This window comes from Sceloporus undulatus, chromosome 7, assembly GCF_019175285.1.
Source record: "Sceloporus undulatus isolate JIND9_A2432 ecotype Alabama chromosome 7, SceUnd_v1.1, whole genome shotgun sequence".
NCBI lineage: Eukaryota > Metazoa > Chordata > Lepidosauria > Squamata > Phrynosomatidae > Sceloporus > Sceloporus undulatus.
In genome coordinates, this window is record NC_056528.1 from 15789330 (window position 1) to 15810256 (window position 20927).

Sequence of the window (20927 nt, forward strand, 5' to 3'; positions counted from 1 at the left end):
GCAGAAAACCACTAAATATGGTCTTCCATATTTTGAGATGGACTTTAAAAAGTAGTTGGCAGCATGAGCTTTCGTAGACTTACATCTACTTTCTCCAAATGCATCTGAGGAAGTAGACTGATGTCTGGGAAAGCTCATGCTGCCATCTTCTTTCTTTAGTTAGCCTCAAAGGCACTACAAGATCTCTCTGCCTTATACCAAGTGAGACAACTGGCCTATATAGGCCAGTATTGTCCGTTCTGAGTGGCAGAGGTTTTCCAGGGTTTCAAGGCTAGATTCTCTCCTAGTGTTATCTGGAGAGCTCAGGTATGACCTGGTGATCCCTCACCCAAGAATTAACCAGGATTGCACCCGTTTCTGAAATCATACCAGATCAGGTGTGTTCATAATGTTGAGGCAATGCATCCAGAGAACAGATAGGGAATATGGTACAATGTCGGACTACAATAGCCATCATCACAGGCTACACTGCTTGAGGCAGATAGGAACTGCAGCCCAACAGTATCTGGATGTATAGACATTCTTCAACCTTGTTCTAAACTAAAGAGCAGAAAGAAAAGCTGTTGTGTGTGGTGAGAGGATGAGATACTGGATCAGTGGATTCATCTCCTAACAAAGCAACGGCGGCTAATTTTTAAAGGCACATATATGAAAGGAAAAAGGCTAAAGTTAAGCCAGTGATAATTTTTTTCCCTTTTAATCTGGGCCAATCAAGTCTTCTTGCTTGCAAATCCTGTTATCTCTGGCCAGCCCATGAAACACGGCTACTGATCCACAGTCTCCAAGGTGAATCCAGCTGCTCCTTTTAACTCAGAAGGCAAAAGTTAAACTAAACATGCCACAGGTCACTGATCCCAGGAGAAAAGGAACCACGTTGCTACTGATGTTGTTTTACAAGCACCCTCCGTACTGAAAGCTTCCATCAAAGAAAGAGATTTGGGGAGGAATTAATACCCCAGCAGCACAATTCACTTTGCAAGACTTCTGAAAGGCTCACAGGCGGCATTTCTCTCCAGCTGCTGCGTGTCCTTGCAAGATAAGAGACACTGCCTGCAAAAGATCATGGGGGGGCTGAGGCATCCTTCTCTCTCCTTGGACACAGAGCTTCAGAGAAGTGCAACATAACAGAATGCAGTTTAATGAAGAATGAAGTGGCAAATTTGCTTCCATGGATTGGAACAACATGCTTTGGATAGTCTTCTCTAATCCTTAGGATGGATATGAGTACAGTCCTGCTTGTCCACACATCTGCAGAGACTCAACTGACTTGGATAACAAGGAAAGATAGAGCAGTCACTGGCGTAGTGGTTTGGGAGAAGTACTCCATTTGTTTATGGACCTTCAAAGTTGCCACTTATTCTCTAGCAACTACACGCCTGTGTGTTTTCAGTGTCCCAATGCTGACTTTTGCATTGATGTGTGAGGCATTGCATCTGTTCTCTAAAAAAGAAACATTCAGTTGTAGCACATCTGAACGGTGGAAATACCCAGCGCTTCTTTTTTTTCCTGGTGTCTCTCAAGCGTCTGATCTTTATGACACCTCTTGAAACAATTCAATTAGCCTTCCCTTTTCATCAGCAGAAAGGATTTATTTGGGGGTTATGGTTATGATCTTACCTCTCTTAACCCACCCTCAGATCTGTTATTCTTTTATGGATCTGTCTCCTCATACTTGTTGTCCCTCACTTGACTTATTCGTCTTCAATCAGGATTGGAAAATGCCCAGAGCTTGGTGACAGAATTTATATGCTTTGAAGGTTAAGCTGGGTATGCTTAACCTGGGGAAGAGAAGGTTAGGAAAGGATGACAAGATAGTCATGTTTAAACCCTTAAAGAACATCATGTGGAAGAAGGAGCTGCTCCAGAGACTAGGATATAGAGCAATGGATTCAAGCTACAGAAAAAGAGATTCCACCTAAACATTAGGAAGAACATCCTGATAGCAAGAGCTGACTGACAGTGGGAGACATTGCCTTGGATAGTAGTGGAGCCTCCTTCTTTGAAGGTTTTTCAACAGAAGCTGGATGGCCATCTGTCAAAAGGTGGGCTTTGGTGGTGTCTTCTTGCATGGAAGAATGGTATTGGACTGGACAACCCTTGTGGTCTCTTCCAACTCTATGAAAGCAAAAGCCCATCTTCAGCACTTCCACATAGTACTAGGGAAGGAACACCTGCATTGAAACCCTGGGATGAAACCCTTGGAGAAGAAAGTATTGGTCTAGATTAACCAATGATCTGACCCAGGAGATTCCCTGGTCCTGTTTTTAATAATATAGGAGGAAGAGGTCCATTGCTTTGAAGGTCCATTGATATGATGTGAAGACACAAGTTACAGTCCTGTTTCTAAAGCTAAACTGGGTTGTGTCCTAGGCTATAGATATAAGGGAGACACAAAAAATGAGGGTATTCCCCCACCATAAGAATTTTAATTTCCAAGTGTAAAGATATCACAATTTTGTGGATACTGTTGTATTTTGCTGCAAGGCCAACACAGCCACCCTTGAATATATACCCGTCTTTATTCATCTTGCTTGGGACCTCCCGCCCTTTCAATGACAGTGGTCCTAATGGGTCAGGACGCGAAAATGGATGTGCCCAACCGCAGCCGGAAAGCATTTTTGGAATTTAAACAAAAGAGGAAACCCTGCCATGTCGTAAATTAAGTTATACAGCACAAATAGCATTTGGCAGGCACTCTTTTTGCTAAACTAGAAATATAGCTAGAGGTGTAAACACACAAAAAGAGCAGCTTTTATGAATGGGAATATGAAATGAATGCCTTCTATTCAGAATGCTGGGAAACCGCAGAGTTCTCACGCAGCGATAAGGTGAGGTTTTGCTAATTGCAAGCTGTTCCTGCCAAGTAACAACCGTTAGAAAGGCCGGCCGAGGCCTCCCCTTTTCAATGACCACTTAGCTGGTGCAGCCTGGCATTTGTCATAACATTTCCAATATCCAACCCTTTCCCCCCTCTGGATCGAAACAGAGTCAAGAGTCCCTTCCACAGGAGCAGCTGCAACTGTCGAAGGCAAGGTTAGCATTAGCCAGGCTGTCCAGAGAGATATCCAGATGCTGTTTCTTTGATCGTGGCTGCCTTTCTCCATGAAACCATATCAGTTTAGAGCAGTCCCACAATATAGACCAGGGATTCCCAAACTTTGGTCCTCCGGGTGTTTTGGATTTTAGCTTTCCAATGCCCCAGGCAGCACTGGGCAGTGAAATCCAAAACATCTGAAGGACCAAAGTTTGGGAATCCCTGGTCTAGATTGTGGGCCAGGCCAACACATCTCTTTGTAGCCAAGGAGAGACTTTGTTGCTTAGGAAAATTGACTGTTCCTTGGGACCGAGTCCATTCCCATGGAAGATTTAGCAAGCATAATCTTTCCTCGCTTTATAAAAGTAAAGATTAAATGTATACAAGACAAACCCTTTGCAACAACAGCAGAGGTAAGATTAGCTTTGCGTATTAATATAACCCTTGGAGTGGATGTTGCGGCTAGTTTCAGCCCTGAAACTCCCCTGGAAATTTCCCCTCAGTGTGCTAGTTTGGAGTACATGGGGAAACTTTGCCACTATGCTCTTAGCTATGGTTTTGTAGGGTCCTTGTAGTTGACCCCCTCTTGATTCGAGCTAAGTAAAGGACCCATAGCCCCAAAGAGACTATGTTTATTCCCTTCTCTCATCCCATGACACAGAAACCGTCTCCTCTTACCTGCCTTAAAGATCCACTCCAAGTAGCCATTGAGTTCCCTTTCAATCTGCTGCTGTCGCCGGAGTTTGAGGAAGGCCCGGCGGTTTTCAACTCTTTCTCGTTCTTTGGCGAACTCACTGCAGAAAAAAGAAACAAATGCCCATAACAATGCAATCCTTACCCCAGTTTAGGACTCCAATGTAAATGCACCCTCCATCTCACCTTTCCTGGTATACTTCCGTCTGGCATACAGGTTGAGTCTCCCTTATCCTAAATGCTTGAGACCAGAAGTATTTTGGAATTGAGATATTTTTTTAATTTTGGAATATTTGCACATACTTAATGTGATATCTTGAAGATGGAATCCATGTCTAAACGTGACATTTCAGCCTATATAGACATCTTGTCCAGTAGTCATCGATGACCTTCACCTCTGTAAATATCTCCAGTTCCCTTTTTAAAGCTCTCCAAGTTGGCAGCCATCACTCCATCTTGTAGCAACGAATCCCACAGTTTATGTACTTTGTGAAGAAGTAGTTTCTCTTCTTTGTCTTAAATATCCCACCATTCAACCTCAACAGATAACCCCAGGTTCTAATATTATGAGGAAAGGAGAAAAGCTTTGCCCTACCTACCTTCTGTGTATGTGTTGTGTACCTTCAAGTCATTTCCAATTTATGGCGACTCTACAGTGAACCTATCACAGGGTTTTCTTGGCAAGTTCCTTCATAGGGGGTTTGCCTTTGCCATTGCCATCCTCTGAGGCTGAGAGAGTGTGACTTGCCCAGGGCCACACCATGCACTATTTTGCACACCTTTGTCATACCTTTCCTTGCTTGACTATTGCGATGAGCGCCTACACTTTGAAATGTACCACTACACATGATTTCTAGTTGTCCCTCCGATCAGGAGAGGCTGGTGGCTCCAGAGCCAGTGCAGCAAGGAATATATGCCATGTTTTACTTAATTTTTAATACTTTTTAAATTAAAATCACCAGATTTCACTGTTTAGATGGAATTTTAAAGAAGCTACTCAAGGTGATGACCTCTCTGGCAGTTTAACGTCTGGCACCTTGGACAGCTCCTTTCAAACGCCAGCGTGGTTTTCTTACCCTACTGACCCTGGAGTCACCAGCCTCCCCAGCTTCAGATTAAAAGCAACTGATCCTAGAAGGCCTGCAAGGAATAACCGGTTGCCAGTTTGAGCCCTAAAGAAGGGGATTTTAATTAGTCTCATTCACGCCGGCATAAATCCACCCGGAATCAAACTTGCCCAGAGGGAACCAGAAAGAAGCTGTCAGCAGTCTGAGATCAGGCAGTCATTAAGCCACAGCAAACACAGCTCACATATTCCCCTACATTTCCCAATTTCACAAGGCCCAAGGGACTTCAGGAAGCCTGCATTGGGCCATAAAGTAGGCTTTACAGGACACATGAGTTTCCCTTTCCTATTCCGTAACATCAGCAGAAGCTCCTTTAAGGAGAATCGATGGGGAAATGTCCATGCATGCAATTGAAACCTTCACCTACTTCATTTGCATGTGCCAAAATGGATGTTTCAAAATTGTTTTTCCTCCTTGCTAGGCAAGATCAAAAATATTCACAAGCTGAGAATGAGTGTGGTGTAGTGGTTTCAGTATTGGGCCAGGACTCAGAGAAACCAGAGTTTGAATCTCCACCCAGCCATGGAAACCCACTTTATGATCTTGGGCAGGTCATGAACTCTCATCCTCAGAGGATGACAATGGCAAACCCCCTCTGAATAAATCTTACAGAGAAAAACCCATGACTTGAAAGCACAACAATAGCTGAGCACTAATCTAACTTCGGTCTTGGAGTTCTTGTCCTCAGCCCACAGTCCAAATGCATGATCAAAGCAAGACTTACATGGGCTCCAATGTCAGGAAGAGAACGGCAGAGGAGGGAGACATACAAGTGCCCCAGGGCACCCTCAGATTCTCAGTCTTCATTGCACTTGTCAAAACTGTCATCTAGCCTGGAGAGACAATGCCTGAATAGCTCCAAAGCCCTTCTGAGAGACCTCATGGTGCTCCTATAATGACTACTGGCTGAAACCTGCCATCTGTTCTCCATGCTTTGACCCCACTGGCCCCATCTTTACCATCTTCCCACCCTCCAAACCATATCCTTCAATCCAGAGCCTCAAGCTTCAGAGCAACTGCTTCGTATGCCCTCCATCAAACCAACAGCTTGGCATTCAGGAAGTGTCTCTGTCATGAAGACCGAAATTGTCAGCCAGAGCATTTATTTCCCCCCATTTGCTTCATTCATCCATCCATCCATCCATTCATTCTCTCCTATAAAAAAAATGTCCTCCCTTCTGGTTCAGTGCTCCAGACAGCAGCACCATCACTCAGCTTTGATTTCTAGTCAAGAAGGGGAAGGAGGGCTGACAGCTACCAGGGAACAATAGCCTGCATACGTAATTTGCCAGGTCAGGAGGATGCCCTTATTGATACTGTGCCATGTTCTTTCGCTGCAGACTGAATCATGGGGAACAGACAGTGGCAAGGAGGCAGGAAAAGGTTATAAAAGGGGATCCATTACCTTCTTCAAACCCTGCCATGCCAAAAGGCCTCAGGAAGTAATGGAGAAAGACGCAAACTGAGACACAGATTAAATGTTGGTGGTGACTGCTGACTTTCTCAGGTCAGGGGAGCAGTGACTCTACTCTAGGTTTGCATCTTCACTTTAAAGGGATGCCAGAAACATTCAAGAATGTCGATCCATCTTTTAAATGGTTTAAAAGTATAATATTTTGACCATCGGCTGGTCAAGTCTGAGGCTTGAGCCTTGAATAGCTCCTTCAAAGTTTGGTACAGGATTCCACTGACATGGAAGCCATCAGGACCTGGTTAGTGCAGAGGAGCAGTGACTCCACTCAAGATTTTAATTTTAATTTTAAAGGGGTTAACTCTCTATTCAGCAACATCAATCCATCTTTTAAATAGTTTACAGATCCTCCCAGGCACTGTTTCACATCAGGGGGGAAAAATACCCATTTCCCCCCCCAAACCCTAAGATGATTTCTGGGTCCTTCTGTTTGGGCATTTTGGGAAGTCCTTCTGGCACCTGGAGGATCCCAAGGACAGAAAATATGGTCCCGGATCACTTGCATGTGTCGACCTTGTCCTATAGGAAGAAACCTTTGGCTGGCTGGAACTCTAAACAGAAGCACTCCAGTAGAAAGGTGAGAATATACTGCAACATTTTGCGATTATGTCCGTCTTGGTGTGCAATGCCTCCTTCCCTGCCAAAATGTGACCTGAGCTGACATTGGCTCCTTGCAGAGAAGACTATAAGAAGTGCCAGGAGCCCAAATTGGACAAGCCCCACATGCTCTCTTTCTCCTCTCATCGTCGGAAACACACAAACACACACACACACACATTTGCCGCCTTCAGAACTGGCAAAAACCAGGCAGATGTTGAGTCAAAACGAATTCTCCAGGTGGGGACACTAAAGTAGGCCAAGAGAGATGGATGGCTTTCGCAGGAAGCTAAAATTGGAAGCTATTGTTGCTGCATGGAGAACAGAGCCCAGGAAGGGAAGTGTACTTTTAATGGGCAGAAATATGTTAAAAGATCCCGTCTTCTAAGGACATGAATTTAAGGACAGCTGAGAGAAAAGCGGAGTTGGAATAAAGGAGGGGAGCCAAAGACAGTAGCAGAAAGCTTTGAGCTGTAGGCTGGGGTACAGTACCAGTGGGGTCATTGGGTGCCATGTACTGATGGCTTCCACATCAATGAGGTGGTGAATCCTCTATGGCAGTGATTCCCAAACTCTGGTCCTCCAGGTGTTTTGGACTTCAGCTCCCAGAAACCTCAGCCATCTTGACCAATGGTTTGGGATTCTGGGAGCCAAAGTCCTAGGAAGGCCAGAGTCTGAGCATCACTGATCTATGGATTTCTGCCTGAGGTTTGAAGGAGCTGTTCAAAGGGCTCAAGCCCATCTTCACAATACATTCAGCATTGTGGGTATCCTCTTTACAATTCAGAATAAACCTGGAGCGGACTCAATGACTGACTGACACGGAAAGCACCTGCCACCATTGTGCCAATGAAGAATGGGAAAAGGCATGGGGTACATGGAGATTGTAGTTAGAGAAAATGTTCTATTAGCCAGTCTTGGCGGCACAAGACAGATTGCTAAACTGTTTTGGCCCTCCGCCTCATGGCTCAGAAAGACACCAAGCTGTCACCTTCCCTGGACAAATGCTGCCGAGTACAAATATTTTCAAGGCCCTCTGGAGGCTGACCATTTCCCCCATGGGAGCATCAGACTGAGTTAATGCTCTCCATGCTTGGCTTCAGTCTAAGCTTTAAGAACTTAGCGTTTATGAAAAGCAGATCCTCGCTTGTGGGGGGAAGGTATTTATTCTCAGGTTTCAGCGCTCTGTGCCTGGCTTTCCCTGAGCACAGTAAATCCTCCGTAACATGCTGTTTCCTCCTGGGGTTCCTCTGATGAGCAGCTGCCTTGCCATTTCCTCAGCTGTTCTGTTGCAACCGAAAGGCAATCTGGGCAGTGGATTTTTTGTTCCCAGTGCATCCTCATACCTTTTGCTAAGTAGCTTGGGAAAAGACGAGGCAAACAATATGGCCAGGATGGAGGAGATGGGAAAGGCCATTGATCCATCTCTTGGCAGAAGGGCTGCTGATCCGTTCCTGCACATAATTCAAAGTAATGTCTATGACCTTTAAAACCATACATGGCTTGGGTCCAAGCTATATGAAGAACCTTCTCTCCCTATATATATGAGCCGGCCTGTACTCTCAGATCTACAGAGGAAGGCATTCTCTTAGTCCCATCACCATCCCAGGCATGTTTGGTGAGGACACAAGGCAGAGCCTTCTCAATGGTTACTCCCAAATTGTAGAGACCTCTTCCCTGGAGAGGTCCACCTGGCCCCTTCTCTGCTGTCTTTCTGCTAGCAGATAGCAGTCTTTATGCCTACCTATAACGCTAACAGGACTTCAGCCTAGAACTTGCTTGAGCACTAACCTGAAAGATATTTTGCCCAAAATTAAGCCCCCTTTGCCCCTGAAGCCTAAATAGTAAAGAAACAAGGGTGCCTGCTTAAAAAATATAAAGCAGGGGTAGGCAACCTGCGGCCCGCGGGCCAAATGCGGCCCGGCAAGGCCTTGGGACCGGCCCCCGCCCGGTCCTGCCGCCGATTGCCGCCGGAGCCTTTGGCCTCTCACGTGAGGGCGTGGGGCCTTTGGCCTATCAGGAGGAGGTGGGAAAGGGGGGCAAGCAGCGGGCAAGGGGGGCAATTGTCTATAGAAGCCTCAGAAACGTGCATTTATATTAACATTGTTTTAAAAATCAGCAAATTTTTTTGCGTGTCTTCCATTTTTTAAAAAAAGTGTCCACCATTTGAAAATTTTGTCCTACATTTGTCCCGGTTTATTTATTTATTTAAATTTTTTTTAAAATATTTAATTATTTATTTTTTGGCTTCGGCCCCCCAGTTGTCTGAGGGACAGCAACCCGGCCCCTGGCTCAAAAAGGTTGCCTACCCCTGATATAAAGCATGGATATTTGTTAGCATTAAGAGCATCCTCTTAAAACTAGTTCTGGGCATGAAGCCAAGCCAACCAAAAACGAAGAGATAAGGGAAAGCAGCCTGTGAACGTCAACAAATGGCCAGCATCAAACAGAACATGCAAAATGTACCGCACTGGCATGAAAAGGTTACCAATATCTGATGGCTGATGCAATCTGAGAGCAGGCAGCCAGGAAGCAAGAGCCTTGCAAGTGATGGGTCACTGATAAAGGGTCAGTAAGATTTCATCCTGATTTGAATGGGAAGATCTTTGCTTACATTACCAGGGATAGTGAAGATCTGATCTGATCGGGCAGATAGAGACTGAAAGTACTGTATAAGCAAGCTATTGAGAGTCAAAAGGTTGCCATGCATGATACGCATCCTCCAACACAGCCATTGCTGACTCTAGCTTTGCTGCCTCTGCTAGCTCTGGTGCTGATAACACAGTTCTAGGCTGATAAAAGAAAACACACCCCAAAATGCTGGCAAGATAGAAAAAGAGAACCTCTGCTCCCAAACAGGCTGCAATAATAGTACAGTTCTTATCTCAAAAGATAAATGGCTGCTATAATTACAATGGATGCTGCAATGAATTGCAATGCCCATAGATGATGATTATCTTCCACGGATGTCTGATAGATACACACATGCATAAATGATAGGTGCCAATACAATGCAAAGACACAGCCATGTCAGTCTAGGAAAATCAGTGTCTTGTAGCACCTTTGAGACTAACTGAAAGAAAGAAGTTGGCAGCATGAGCTTTCGTAGACTTGAGTCTACTCCTCAGATGCATGGCGTGGGTGTGGAATATTTGTTCCTTCAAAATCTGATCATCATTGTTGTTGTGTGTGTGTGTTTGTTGTGTAGCTTCAAGCTGATTCTGAGATGTTTTTGTTTTGTGTGTGTGTCTATGCATTTTTCAGAATAAGTCCCAAACTATGAATAGTCCTTGAAAACTGCCATTTTTAAGGACATTCTTGCAAAAGGGAGGGGAGGAAACCAGCCAAATTATTCACCGTCACATACAGGCCTGAAATTTAAAAAGATTTACATCTGAACCCCCGCTCCCCTTTCTCTTTGTCTCTTTCTTTCTCACACACACAAAAACATCTAAACACCTACCTGGGTATTTAAAGGCTTTAAAAGTAATGCCTCCGCCATAAAATCTTTAATCCCCAACATATCGCTTACAGCCAAAAAGAGCTGCAAAAAGACACTGAGCCGTGCAGATTCTCCTTCCCAGCTTGTTCACAAATTGCGCGATCCCTTCAGGTCCAACAAGTTTTATTTGGCATCAGCATTCATGCTCTGCAGCCTACATGCCCAAGTAAAGCTTGCTAGGCTTTGGGTTGCCATGTGCAATCTCCATTGGGTTCGGTGCGACAAACACAGCTACCCCCATCCCTAGGACAATAAACCGGGTCCTTACCCTGACAAGACGCCAAGCACCAGGTTGAGCATGAAGAAGGAACCAATGATGATGAGTGGGATGAAGTAAAGCCAGTTCCACATATTCCCTGCAGCGTCGTTGGTCTGGAAAGGCACAGAAAGAGAGAGGGAAAGGAGTCTGAGTGGATGAGAAAAATCAAGAGAGATATTTTAAACAAGGGCCAAGCAAACATATCTGCTGTACAAGAGGAAGCCAGTTGGTGTCTTCCATGTCAATGGGACAGTGAAGAAGGGAGATGTCCAAGCTATTTTGAGGTTAAAGCCCAGAGTGGAGTCATCACCATGGAGGCACCAGCCCATCACCAGAGTCTGATCTGCACTGCAGAAATAATGCACTTTGACACCACTTTAACCGCCATGGTTCCATCCCATGGAATCCTGAGATTTGTCATTTATGTCACAAAACTACAACTCCCAGAATTCCATAGCACTGAACCATAGCAATTAAAACGGTGTCAAACTGCATTAATTCTACAGTGGAGATGAGACCTGGAAGAGACCATGCATCATTTCTAGATGTTTTCTTTCCCTTTGTTTCTTTACTGTTTCCTATTAAGATTCCTGCTGAGAGTGCATCCAATGATATCATCACAGGAGCCCAAAAACACTGCAACCACTTGCTTCATCATACAGATCCCTGGATGCGCAGTTTCACAAAGTCCTTACAAAGAGAACTCTAGTACGTTTTATTGAGCAACACCGTGAGACCTCTCTGGCTTAGATTCATAGAATCATAGAATCGTAGGGTTGGAAGAGACCACAAGGGCCATCCAGTCCAACCCCATACTGCCATGCAGGAAATCCCAATCAAAGCATCCCTGACAGATGGCCATCCAGCCTCTGCTTAAAGACCTCCAAAGAAGGAGACTCCACTACACTCCGAGGGAGTGTGTTCTACTGTGTCAAGCTTCAAGCACTGCGTCAGACACAAATCCCACAATTTTACCAACTGCAAATCCCACAATGGAGTCATGACCATTAAAAAAGCATCAAGAGACTATAACAATCTGCAGCAGATATGGTCTCTGTGCAAGAAAAGAAAAGAAAAAGGCATGGCAGATGGAGGAACCTGACAGCTGCAAGGTGAACAAGTAACTTTCCAAAGCCCCAGATTAAGATTCCTACAGTCACCCAGTAACCATGTTGGTTGGGGGAATTCTTGTCCAGTGGTCCCTCCACATCCGCTGGGGTTAGGGATAAAGTACCCACATGAATGTGGAAAAACTACAAATAAAAAACTCCACTAATCTCTAGGTCCTCCAGTGTAAATCTATAGTCAACATTTGCCAGACGTTGACCATAGAATCAAGCTGGAGGACCTACAAATGCCTAGAGAAGTGTTTTCTCTAGGAACGTCTAGGTTCTCCAGCGCAACTCAATGGTCAACGTCTGGCAGCGTTTGCACAGAGACCAACGTCTGGAGGACCTAGAGATTCCTAGAGAGAACATATTAATTGAATCTGGAAATAATCAAATCCGCAAAAGCTGCAAATGTGGAGGGCCAACCACATTTGAATTCTGTCATTCAAAAAGGGATGTTTCCAAGCTCTGGTAAAATCATGCATTTCATCAAGTCCAAAGAGGCGAAACCTGGAAGACAGTAAGGCAGAGAAACCAACCAGCCATCCATGAGCCTGAAGGAAAGAAACTTGGCCTGGGAAGCGCTCTTCCCATTCACCCCGCTTGAACTGAGCATCAAAGCATGATGGACAGGGAATTGCACCAACCCTGTCTCACTCATTAACGGCTGGATGCCAAGAAGGGAAATCAATTTTTATGCCTTCGGTTAAAATACTTTAATGGTTTTAATGCTCGGATGACTGTTTATGCCGCTCAGTCCCCACCCCACCCCCCAAGCCCAAACACAGAGCTAATCTGATATGATCAGGCTGGAAAATGGAAATGCTTTTAATGCCTCGGTGGCATTACGCATCTCAAGACAGATGGAAGGCCTCCAACATCTCTATTCGGGTGGCCGGGTTTCCTCTTTTGCAGAGGACGGCCCTCTGTTTGGAGACTCTTCGGGTTTCAAGACAAAAGGCTGATCGCCCATTCATTGGCTCTTTGGGGTAAATTCACGTCAGTGTTATTAAATCAGAATCTCCTGAATGGCTTGGGGCCAGGATATCTGAAAGTGCTGCCTCCTCCCCATTTGAGTCCTCTGCAAATCAAAGGAAGGCAGGGAAGAATGAATTACGGAACAGCAGACTAGGTCAACTTGGGAGCGTTTGTCAACACTTAGCACTGTCTGAACAACAGACAGAGGTCATCATCGTGGCTGCTGCCGTTCCCTTCACCATGGCAAGAGATGTTGCATCTCCCTTCAAATTACAGCCATCCTTTCTACGACACATAAATGAATTAGCATAGGCAATTTTTATGTAAATCGGTGCCCTCTTTTGCCTTGATGGATATGTCGCCATCCTAATGTCTTTGCTGTGCAGGGAGAAAAACACTCATCCACTTAAGAACAGCACAGCGTGTGCTTATTGATTTCTTGGAAGCCTTGGCTGCTTAAGAAAATATCAAACTTTGCTAGCTCAAGGAGGTAATGGCTCATGCTCATGCTCTATGACCAGCATCCTGCTAAGGACATGCGTGTACCGAAGGGTAGTTGACATTTGCCTATGTTCCTTTTCATGCAAAGGCACTGCCCAAAGTCCGGAATCTTATCCTTACAATATCTCCAGTGCCTTGAACCCACTGCATCTCAGGGTAGATCAAACTAGACAAAGCTACCAGAGGTGCAAATGTAAGTACAGGCTCCTCAGTTTTCCAAGCAATTTATTTAACTGCTAGTTATACCTGGCTAATTTGGGGGTAATTCAAAGACTAATCATTTCCAGAAAGAGGCACTTTCCCATCTGGGCAATTTTTCCTCCCTTTCCTCTGTCTGAAAATTCAGCTCAGTTTACTTTTCATTAGTATTTCACAAGTTTGTTTGCCAAGTCTGTTAATTAGCCACAGTATTTACACTTTATTTATTTCACTTTATCCTTACGCATCACTCCTGGGTGTGCAACCCACAGATCTGACATAAACCAAGGGACAGGATTCAAGCTGTGAAGAAGCCAAGACTCTCAGGTGCAGAACTAAATCCAAATATTGCCATGTGCACAGTGCGATGCTCCTACTGAACTGGGATGGTAGGAGGAGTCGTTCCCATGTGTTTGCATTTAAAACATACAGTCATCATTCAAGTTTGGAAAAGATTTTAACTGTCTTTTCCTCAAAGAAGTGAAGAACGGAAGATGCGCCCTGTAGAATCGAACCCCTTACTGAATTGGGATGGTAGGAGGAAGAGTTCCCAAGTGTTTGCATTTAAAATATACAGTCATCATTCAAGTTTTGGAAACTATTTTAGCCCTCGTCGTCAAAGAAGTGAAGTATGAAAGATGCACCCTATAAGGTTGAACCACAAACATTTCTCAGTCTGATATCCAGCTTTTCAAAGAAGCCAATTTATGAAGCTTAGGACTAGCCCTTTCATGAGGCAGGAGAAGGACATTACTTCTGGAGGCAACAGCAAAGATCTGGGAATCCAACCTTGGTCTCCAGAGTCATAGTCCAACACTGAAACCACTATGTCACACTGTACACATCTCTCTATAATAGGGGCCAAACCTCCTAAAGCAGTGGTCCCCAAACTTTGGTCCGCCAGATGTTTTGGACTTCAAGTTCCATAATTTCTGACTGTTGGCCAAGTTGGCTAGGACTTCGGAAATCTGAAACATCTGAAGGACCAAAGTTTGGGAACAACTAAAGCAAGTCATCAATTTCTAAACTTCCAGTCATTATGGTTCTTTGTTTTGGTCAAAGACCATATATATATATATATATATATATACACACACACACACACACACACACACACACACATACACACACACACATTATGGTTCTGATTTTTTTTAATGGATTTGATAAGGAACCTAAGACGTTTCCTTTAACAGCTCAGTCAATGGGTTCATCCAGCTCAGTATTGCCTACACCAACCAGCAGTAGATCTCTAGGGCTTTATGTAGGAGTCTTTTCCAACCTTAGAGGACATTGCAGGGATTGAACCTAGGACCTCAAGTGTGCAAAGCAGGAGCTATACCACGATGTTAGGACTAAACTAACTAGTAATGAGCCCTGGTGGCTCAATGGTTAAATGCCAGTACTGCAACCACAAGGTTGTGGGTTCGATCCCAGGGCTCCAAGGTTGGCTCAGGCATCCTTTCGTAGGTTGGTAAAACAAGTACCAGCTTGTTGGGGGAAATTGGCTTATAGACTGTAAACCACTTAGAGCAGGGGTAGGCAACCTTTTTGAGCCAGGGGCCAGGTTGCTGTCCCTCAGACAACCGGGGGGCCAAACTCAAAATGGCGCCCGGAGTGGCGCGGAAGCTGCGGCGGGGGCGGCAATCGGCAGCAGGACCGAGCTCGGGCCGGTCCCAAGGCCTCGCCGGGCCGAATCCAGCCCGTGGGCCGTAGGTTGCCGACCCCTGACTTTAAGAGTGCTGAGTTCACTGAATGTAAATGAGTCCCTATATTGGGAGAAAGATGGGATATCAATGCTATTGCCATTGCTAATTCGCAACTGGCCAGAGTAAGTGTGCTTCACTTCAGAATGCAGCAAACAAACCTCTAGTCTCCATATTAAGAAAAACATTCAGCATTCCTACAATTCGAAGCACATCTCCAAAGAAGATAGCCACAGCAAAGGAGAACAAGTCTTTGAAAGAGGCTATGGGCAGCTGCTAACCCAAGGCAGGCTGTTCTCTAGCCTAATGGTTATTATAGGCTTTGGGGGCCATCCCTTTTCTAAGTGTTCTTCTTGAGAATTGTTTCTTTTCTTGGCTCAGAAGCAAGCTTGGGTACAAAGCCTTTCATTACGGCATTCACTCCTTATTATCTTTGTTCCCTGAATTGGCTCAGACAATAATCTGTTCTTCTCGCTTTTAATAGGGCCTCTGGATTATTAAGTCCACCGTGACACTTGTGTTAGAAAAGAATTTCTGGCACCAGCTAGTAATAACTTGGCAACTTCATCGCCGAGAGAAGGAGCCAAATTGCTTCCGCATGATACAAGAACTTTGGGTTCCAGATCAGCCATATCTGAAAGGTCAAGACACTATGGGTCAATCTGCACTACAAGTTGCATAACTGATACCTCATGGGATTTGTAGTTTCTAATTTGGTGAGGTGCTTAGAATTTGCTCCTAGCATATTCCCCTGAATTACAGCTTTGCAGAAACTATAACCTCACACCAGTAAACGGCTATTTCAAATCACAGGCAAATTTTACTATCAATGAATGAGGCTATGAATGAAATTTGGGGGGCTTTTTTGGTTGTCTGTGTTAAAGGCAGGCAATTCATTTAGGTAAATGAGGCCGTAAAATGGCATAAATAAAAACAGAGCAATAAATACGACGAATGGAGTCCAAATACAATAACAATGCGTGCAATGCCTAAATATTTGCAGCCAGGATAATGCTGGTTAACCAAGACTTGTATCATACATTGAGTTAGCAAATATTAAGTGGGATACTCCAAGGAATTCTAGCTTGGAGCAAACCAGGACCTCTGCAGCAAAGCCATTTCACCAATAGCAGTATTTTGTTGTTTTAAGAAAAATGGAATCCAAATACAATCATAATGTATTCAATGTCTAAACATTTGCAGCCAGGATAATGTTGGTTAACTGGGACCTGTATCATACTTTGAGTTAAGCTGGAATGGGATACTCCTAGTTTGAAGCAAACCAGGATCTCTGCAAGATAGCCATTTCCATGGTCGCGGTACTTTGTTTCTAAGCCACACTTAGCAAAAAGGCACAGAAAGGAAACGTCTGTGAATGTGTCTGATTTGCCTTTATCAGATGGTTTCGAAAACCTTTAAACTGTGCTGGAATCAACTATAACTTCCCCATATATGAGACAGAGGCTTCCCAGTGCCATTGGATACGGGTCAGAGGTGGGAGGAAAGGGTGGGCAAAAAGCAAAAACACATCCGAGCCTCATTACGGCCCATTTGTTCCAACCTTTGCTCCCAGAGGGATGGGAACAGTGAAACGTTTGAAGCTAATTTTAAGCCTTCCTACCAACGGCTGAAAAGGGGAGCTAAAAATATGGGGGGAATGCTATTAGCAGCCTTAAGGAAAGAGAGAAGCAAAAGTCATGACTAGGCAGAGAAGTCTTTCTTGTCTTTACACTCCCTCACATAAAGTGACATCGAGGGATGGAGAACATTTCATCAGACTTGACAGTCCTGATAAAAGTAAGCATTTTTAGACCTAGCTGCAGAGAAACGCAGCCCTCAACTTCAACGCTCAGCCATTTCCAAGGCTTACAAGGCATTCCTAAGAAAATGCAATGGGAAGTAGACAAAATAATGTGCTTATTTTATAATGCAAAGACCTTAAATGCCTGTCTTTTGGAGGGGGGCGGGGGGTAGATATATTTTGGTCAACTGGGATACATTTTGGTCAATTGGGAAACATAGCACAAGTCACATCCGTTGTGAAAATAAATGCACAGATTAGGAATAAGGCACTAAAAAAGAGGTGTGGATTTCATTCCAATATCTTATGCATCTTTATTGCAGCACAGATATACCCCAGTGTATATTCACTGCATCCAACAGACGCCACAATCTTCAACTTGCATGTTGCATTGACTTGCATCTCACCCACCAATTTAAAAGTGAGCAAAAAAGATGTGTGTGTTTTGGCGAAAGAATTGGCTGCACTAGGAAGCACCCTTCCACAATCTGAAAAAGTGCATTTATTTGTACTGTTGGGTGGAAAGGCATTTCAGGCATTTAGCCTTCTATTTCTGAATGCCTAAGCCATTCAAAACCAAGTCATTCTGTGCGTTAAAATCTTTGCATCCATTTCTGAGTCTGTCTCAATGGCTTCCTGCAAACCGCTCGAACTGCAAGACCTGTGTTCAGGTTCAATGTCACAGATAAGGTAATAAGAACAATTTCGGTACTGACTGTCCTACCCTGAGAACATCCGTTCTGTCGCAGGAATGATAATGTTACAAAGACTCCGTCCTCTTTAGAGATAAGAAATGACACACATGCAGTGCAGGAGGAGTGAACGCATTAGTTTCGCTCATGCACTTTTTCACCCTGTTCGTGTAACTCAAACCTTTATAAAATGCTACGGCTGTGGATTAAGGTTTGTCTGTCAGAAGTTGGACCAATAGCAGTTCTGTTTTTCTGTGGATCCTTTGGCCAAAGACTTTGTGCGGCACCTTCTTGCGTGGCAATTTCTTTCTCCTTGCTGCCATGCAGAAGAAGGAAGAGCATCTGGCGATGGATGTGAGACAATGGTGCACAGCTGCAAAAGTGTTTGGCCGGTATAACACCATGACTGACTGCATTCAGGAATGGATGCTGGAGTGGAACCAGTCCCTGGCTCCTCTGAACAATTGCTAGTTGGCTCCGAAGTGGCTGAACTAATTGTATGTTCTTTCAATGTTTTTATTTATTTAAGCAAATGAAAATTTAAACTGCCAGCCATTAACTCTGCAAAACTCTGTTGGGGGAGACAATAGAGCTAAAACCACCATTGGAAGGCTGGAGGAATTTGCTTTCGGAAGGAGGCTCATGGTCAGGCCAGAATCTAGTAAGAGAGACATTGTTGAAAGGATTGGGTATGTTCAGCTTGGTGAAGAGAAAACTGATGGGGTGGCAAGATGGCACTCTTTAAATATCTCAAGGGCTGTCACAGGGAGGAGGAGGAAGGCCTGCCCTCTGTTGCCCCAGAGGCCAAGTCTAATGGTTTGAAGTTACAGGAGAGTGGATTTCGGTTCAATATCAGAAGGAATTTCTTGACAATAAGAGTGGATTGGCTATTGAACCAATTGTGGTAGGTCTCATCTGGACATCTTCACATAGAGGCTGGACACCTCCCTACTGGAGATGCTTTAACGGGAGATCCTGCATTGAGCAGAGGGTTGAACTCAATAGCCAATGAGACCACTTTCAGCTCTATGATTCCATGACTCTATTACTCTATTTAGCTACTAGGGATGTAGGGAAACATGTGATGGGAAGGGAAGGGAAGGGAAGGTCCAGAGGTGGACCTATTATTTAGGCAAATGGAGCACTGCCCACCTAATCCCCAAAACTCATGCCAACCAGCAGAAGGGCACAAGGTGTACTTAGGTGTTGTAATAGAAAAGGTTAGGTAGCTAATGAGCCTTAATTGGATCTACCTCGAGTGACCCCAGCTTCGCTGTAGGTCAGTCCACCCTCCAACCTACTAGCCCCCACCTGAAAGGCCCTCATTTGTAAAATGAGCATGTTAATTCCAAACTCCTACTCTGAATGCGCTGGAAGTCCCATCTGCCATCCATGCAAACACCCAGGAGATAAATTTGCTAATAGTGCTGTCAAAATCGATCATCTTGTAAACACCACTAATAGGCAGAGACATGCTCTATAAATTTCCAGGCAAACACAACTATTAAATTAAGCATAAAAAAACCCACCACTATAAATACCAAACTAGGGCACAAGGTTGACATTCTTTGTCCAGGATCCATCCAGCGGATGTGATTTAAGACTGGCCAATGCGCCAGCTCCAAGGAGAAGAGATCGGGGAGTTGGAGGAAAGGATCGGGGAGGAAAGAGAGGATACTTTAAAGGATACTTCCTTTAAAGTACTGTACATGTGAGAATTTGAGGGAGGGGGTCTTTAACATGGAGTCACCAGCTGCTGAGCAGCAGCATAAACATTTTTCAGTCTCAGATCAATCAGTCAATCAATCAATTGCTTTCTTTATGCCCTAGCTTTTCACCAAGACTGAGCCACACTCAATGGAGTCAGTAGGGTTGGTGTCAGACCAGTGTAACTCACCCCCAGGCTCAGAGTCATCGGGCCAATGGTCCTATAGACGATCAGGCCATCATAGAAGAGAAAGTCTTCAGTCTACTTGCCACTGATGTCTGGTGGACCGGGGCACATGAAGGGGCCATCTATGTCCCAAGCTGTTCCAGTCTACCCACCATGTTCACAACTCCTGAAGGGGTCCAGGCACTATTTGGCGACAGGAAAGCCCTCCAGGTTTTTGCAGTAGTTTTCTGACAGCATCCCAGCCATCTTCTTTGCCTTCTACAGGCTGGTAGACCAGGTTCTTCCAGGACCTTCAGTGTCCAGGAGTCCCAGTCTACCCATGGAGAGGTGCAGCAGTATATACTGGAAGGTAGTCCCTTTCCATAAGTACACCAGAAGACACCTCCTTCTAAGGTGTCACCAGTGTGGTCCTCACCCCTCGCATCCTCTTAGAAAGACCCCTGGCCACACTGCTAACAATCTCCTCACCCTGCAGATCTGATTCACCAAACATCTTCCATGTTCACTTTTAAGCCATCCCCTTCCTCAGCTCCAAAGCTCCCCAATGCTCCAGTGTTCCTTTGTTGAAGAATTGCTCCAACCCTCTGGTCACTGTGCCTGCTTTTCTCTGTTTTCTCTATCTCCGTCGTCACATCCCATTTAGGAAATGGCAACCCAAAACAGCACATTTCCCCAAGAAGAGGAAAACCTAGAAAGCTAGACAGAAAACCACAAGCTTTGGGCCACTGATAAATCAATACACGTCCCTGCACGAACAGGGCCGAATAATAAAAAATTCATCCACCCCGGTGCTAGCATAGACCCGCAGTGTTGCCTTATTCATGAGATTGCTGCTCCCTGCTGCTGTTATAGCTTTAATTCGCCACCAAGAATTACAGACTAGCCAAGGAATGCTTCCTTTACCTTTCCCACTTGCCTCCCACCGCTTTTTTTTTTTAAATAAGCCAAACACGTTAAATTAGGAATAAACAACTTTGTCAAAAGCCAACTGCCGAGCGGGTGGAGGGGAGCACAAGGCAAAAGCGGGAAAGCGGCTGAACCTCAATGAAGGAGCACATGTTTTGTCTGACGAATGGCCCCAACATAATCCAAGGGACTACCTGGGAAACGACTTCTTTCGGAAACCCTGGAGAACTGCTTCCAGGCAGCCCAGACTGTACTGGGCTAATGCTCTAAAGCAGGTTGCAATACAGACAGGCCTTAATGGAAATCTTGGCAATACACAACCAAAAAAGAAGAAGAAAATCAGCCCATTTGAGATGTGGTGCTGGAGAAGAGTGCTGAGGATATCATGGACAGCCAACAAGACAAACAAATGGGTCCTGGAACAGATCTGGCCTGAGCTCTTTCTGGAAGCCAAGATGA

At 44.8% G+C, this 20927-nt stretch overlaps 1 protein-coding gene across 7 annotated transcripts in view; it reads right to left on the minus strand.

The window, feature by feature from the left end:
* The window catches only part of LOC121936315 (voltage-dependent N-type calcium channel subunit alpha-1B-like), a 167238-nt gene that overhangs the window by 86771 nt on the left and 59540 nt on the right, over positions 1-20927 (minus strand). For all 7 annotated transcript variants that reach the window (XM_042478448.1, XM_042478450.1, XM_042478447.1 and 4 more), the window contains exons 7-8: positions 10693-10796; positions 3713-3828 (exon numbers count right to left, since the gene is read on the minus strand). In XM_042478448.1, coding sequence (XP_042334382.1) covers positions 3713-3828; positions 10693-10796 — 220 coding nt within the window. The remainder of the gene's footprint in view (positions 1-3712; positions 3829-10692; positions 10797-20927) is intronic.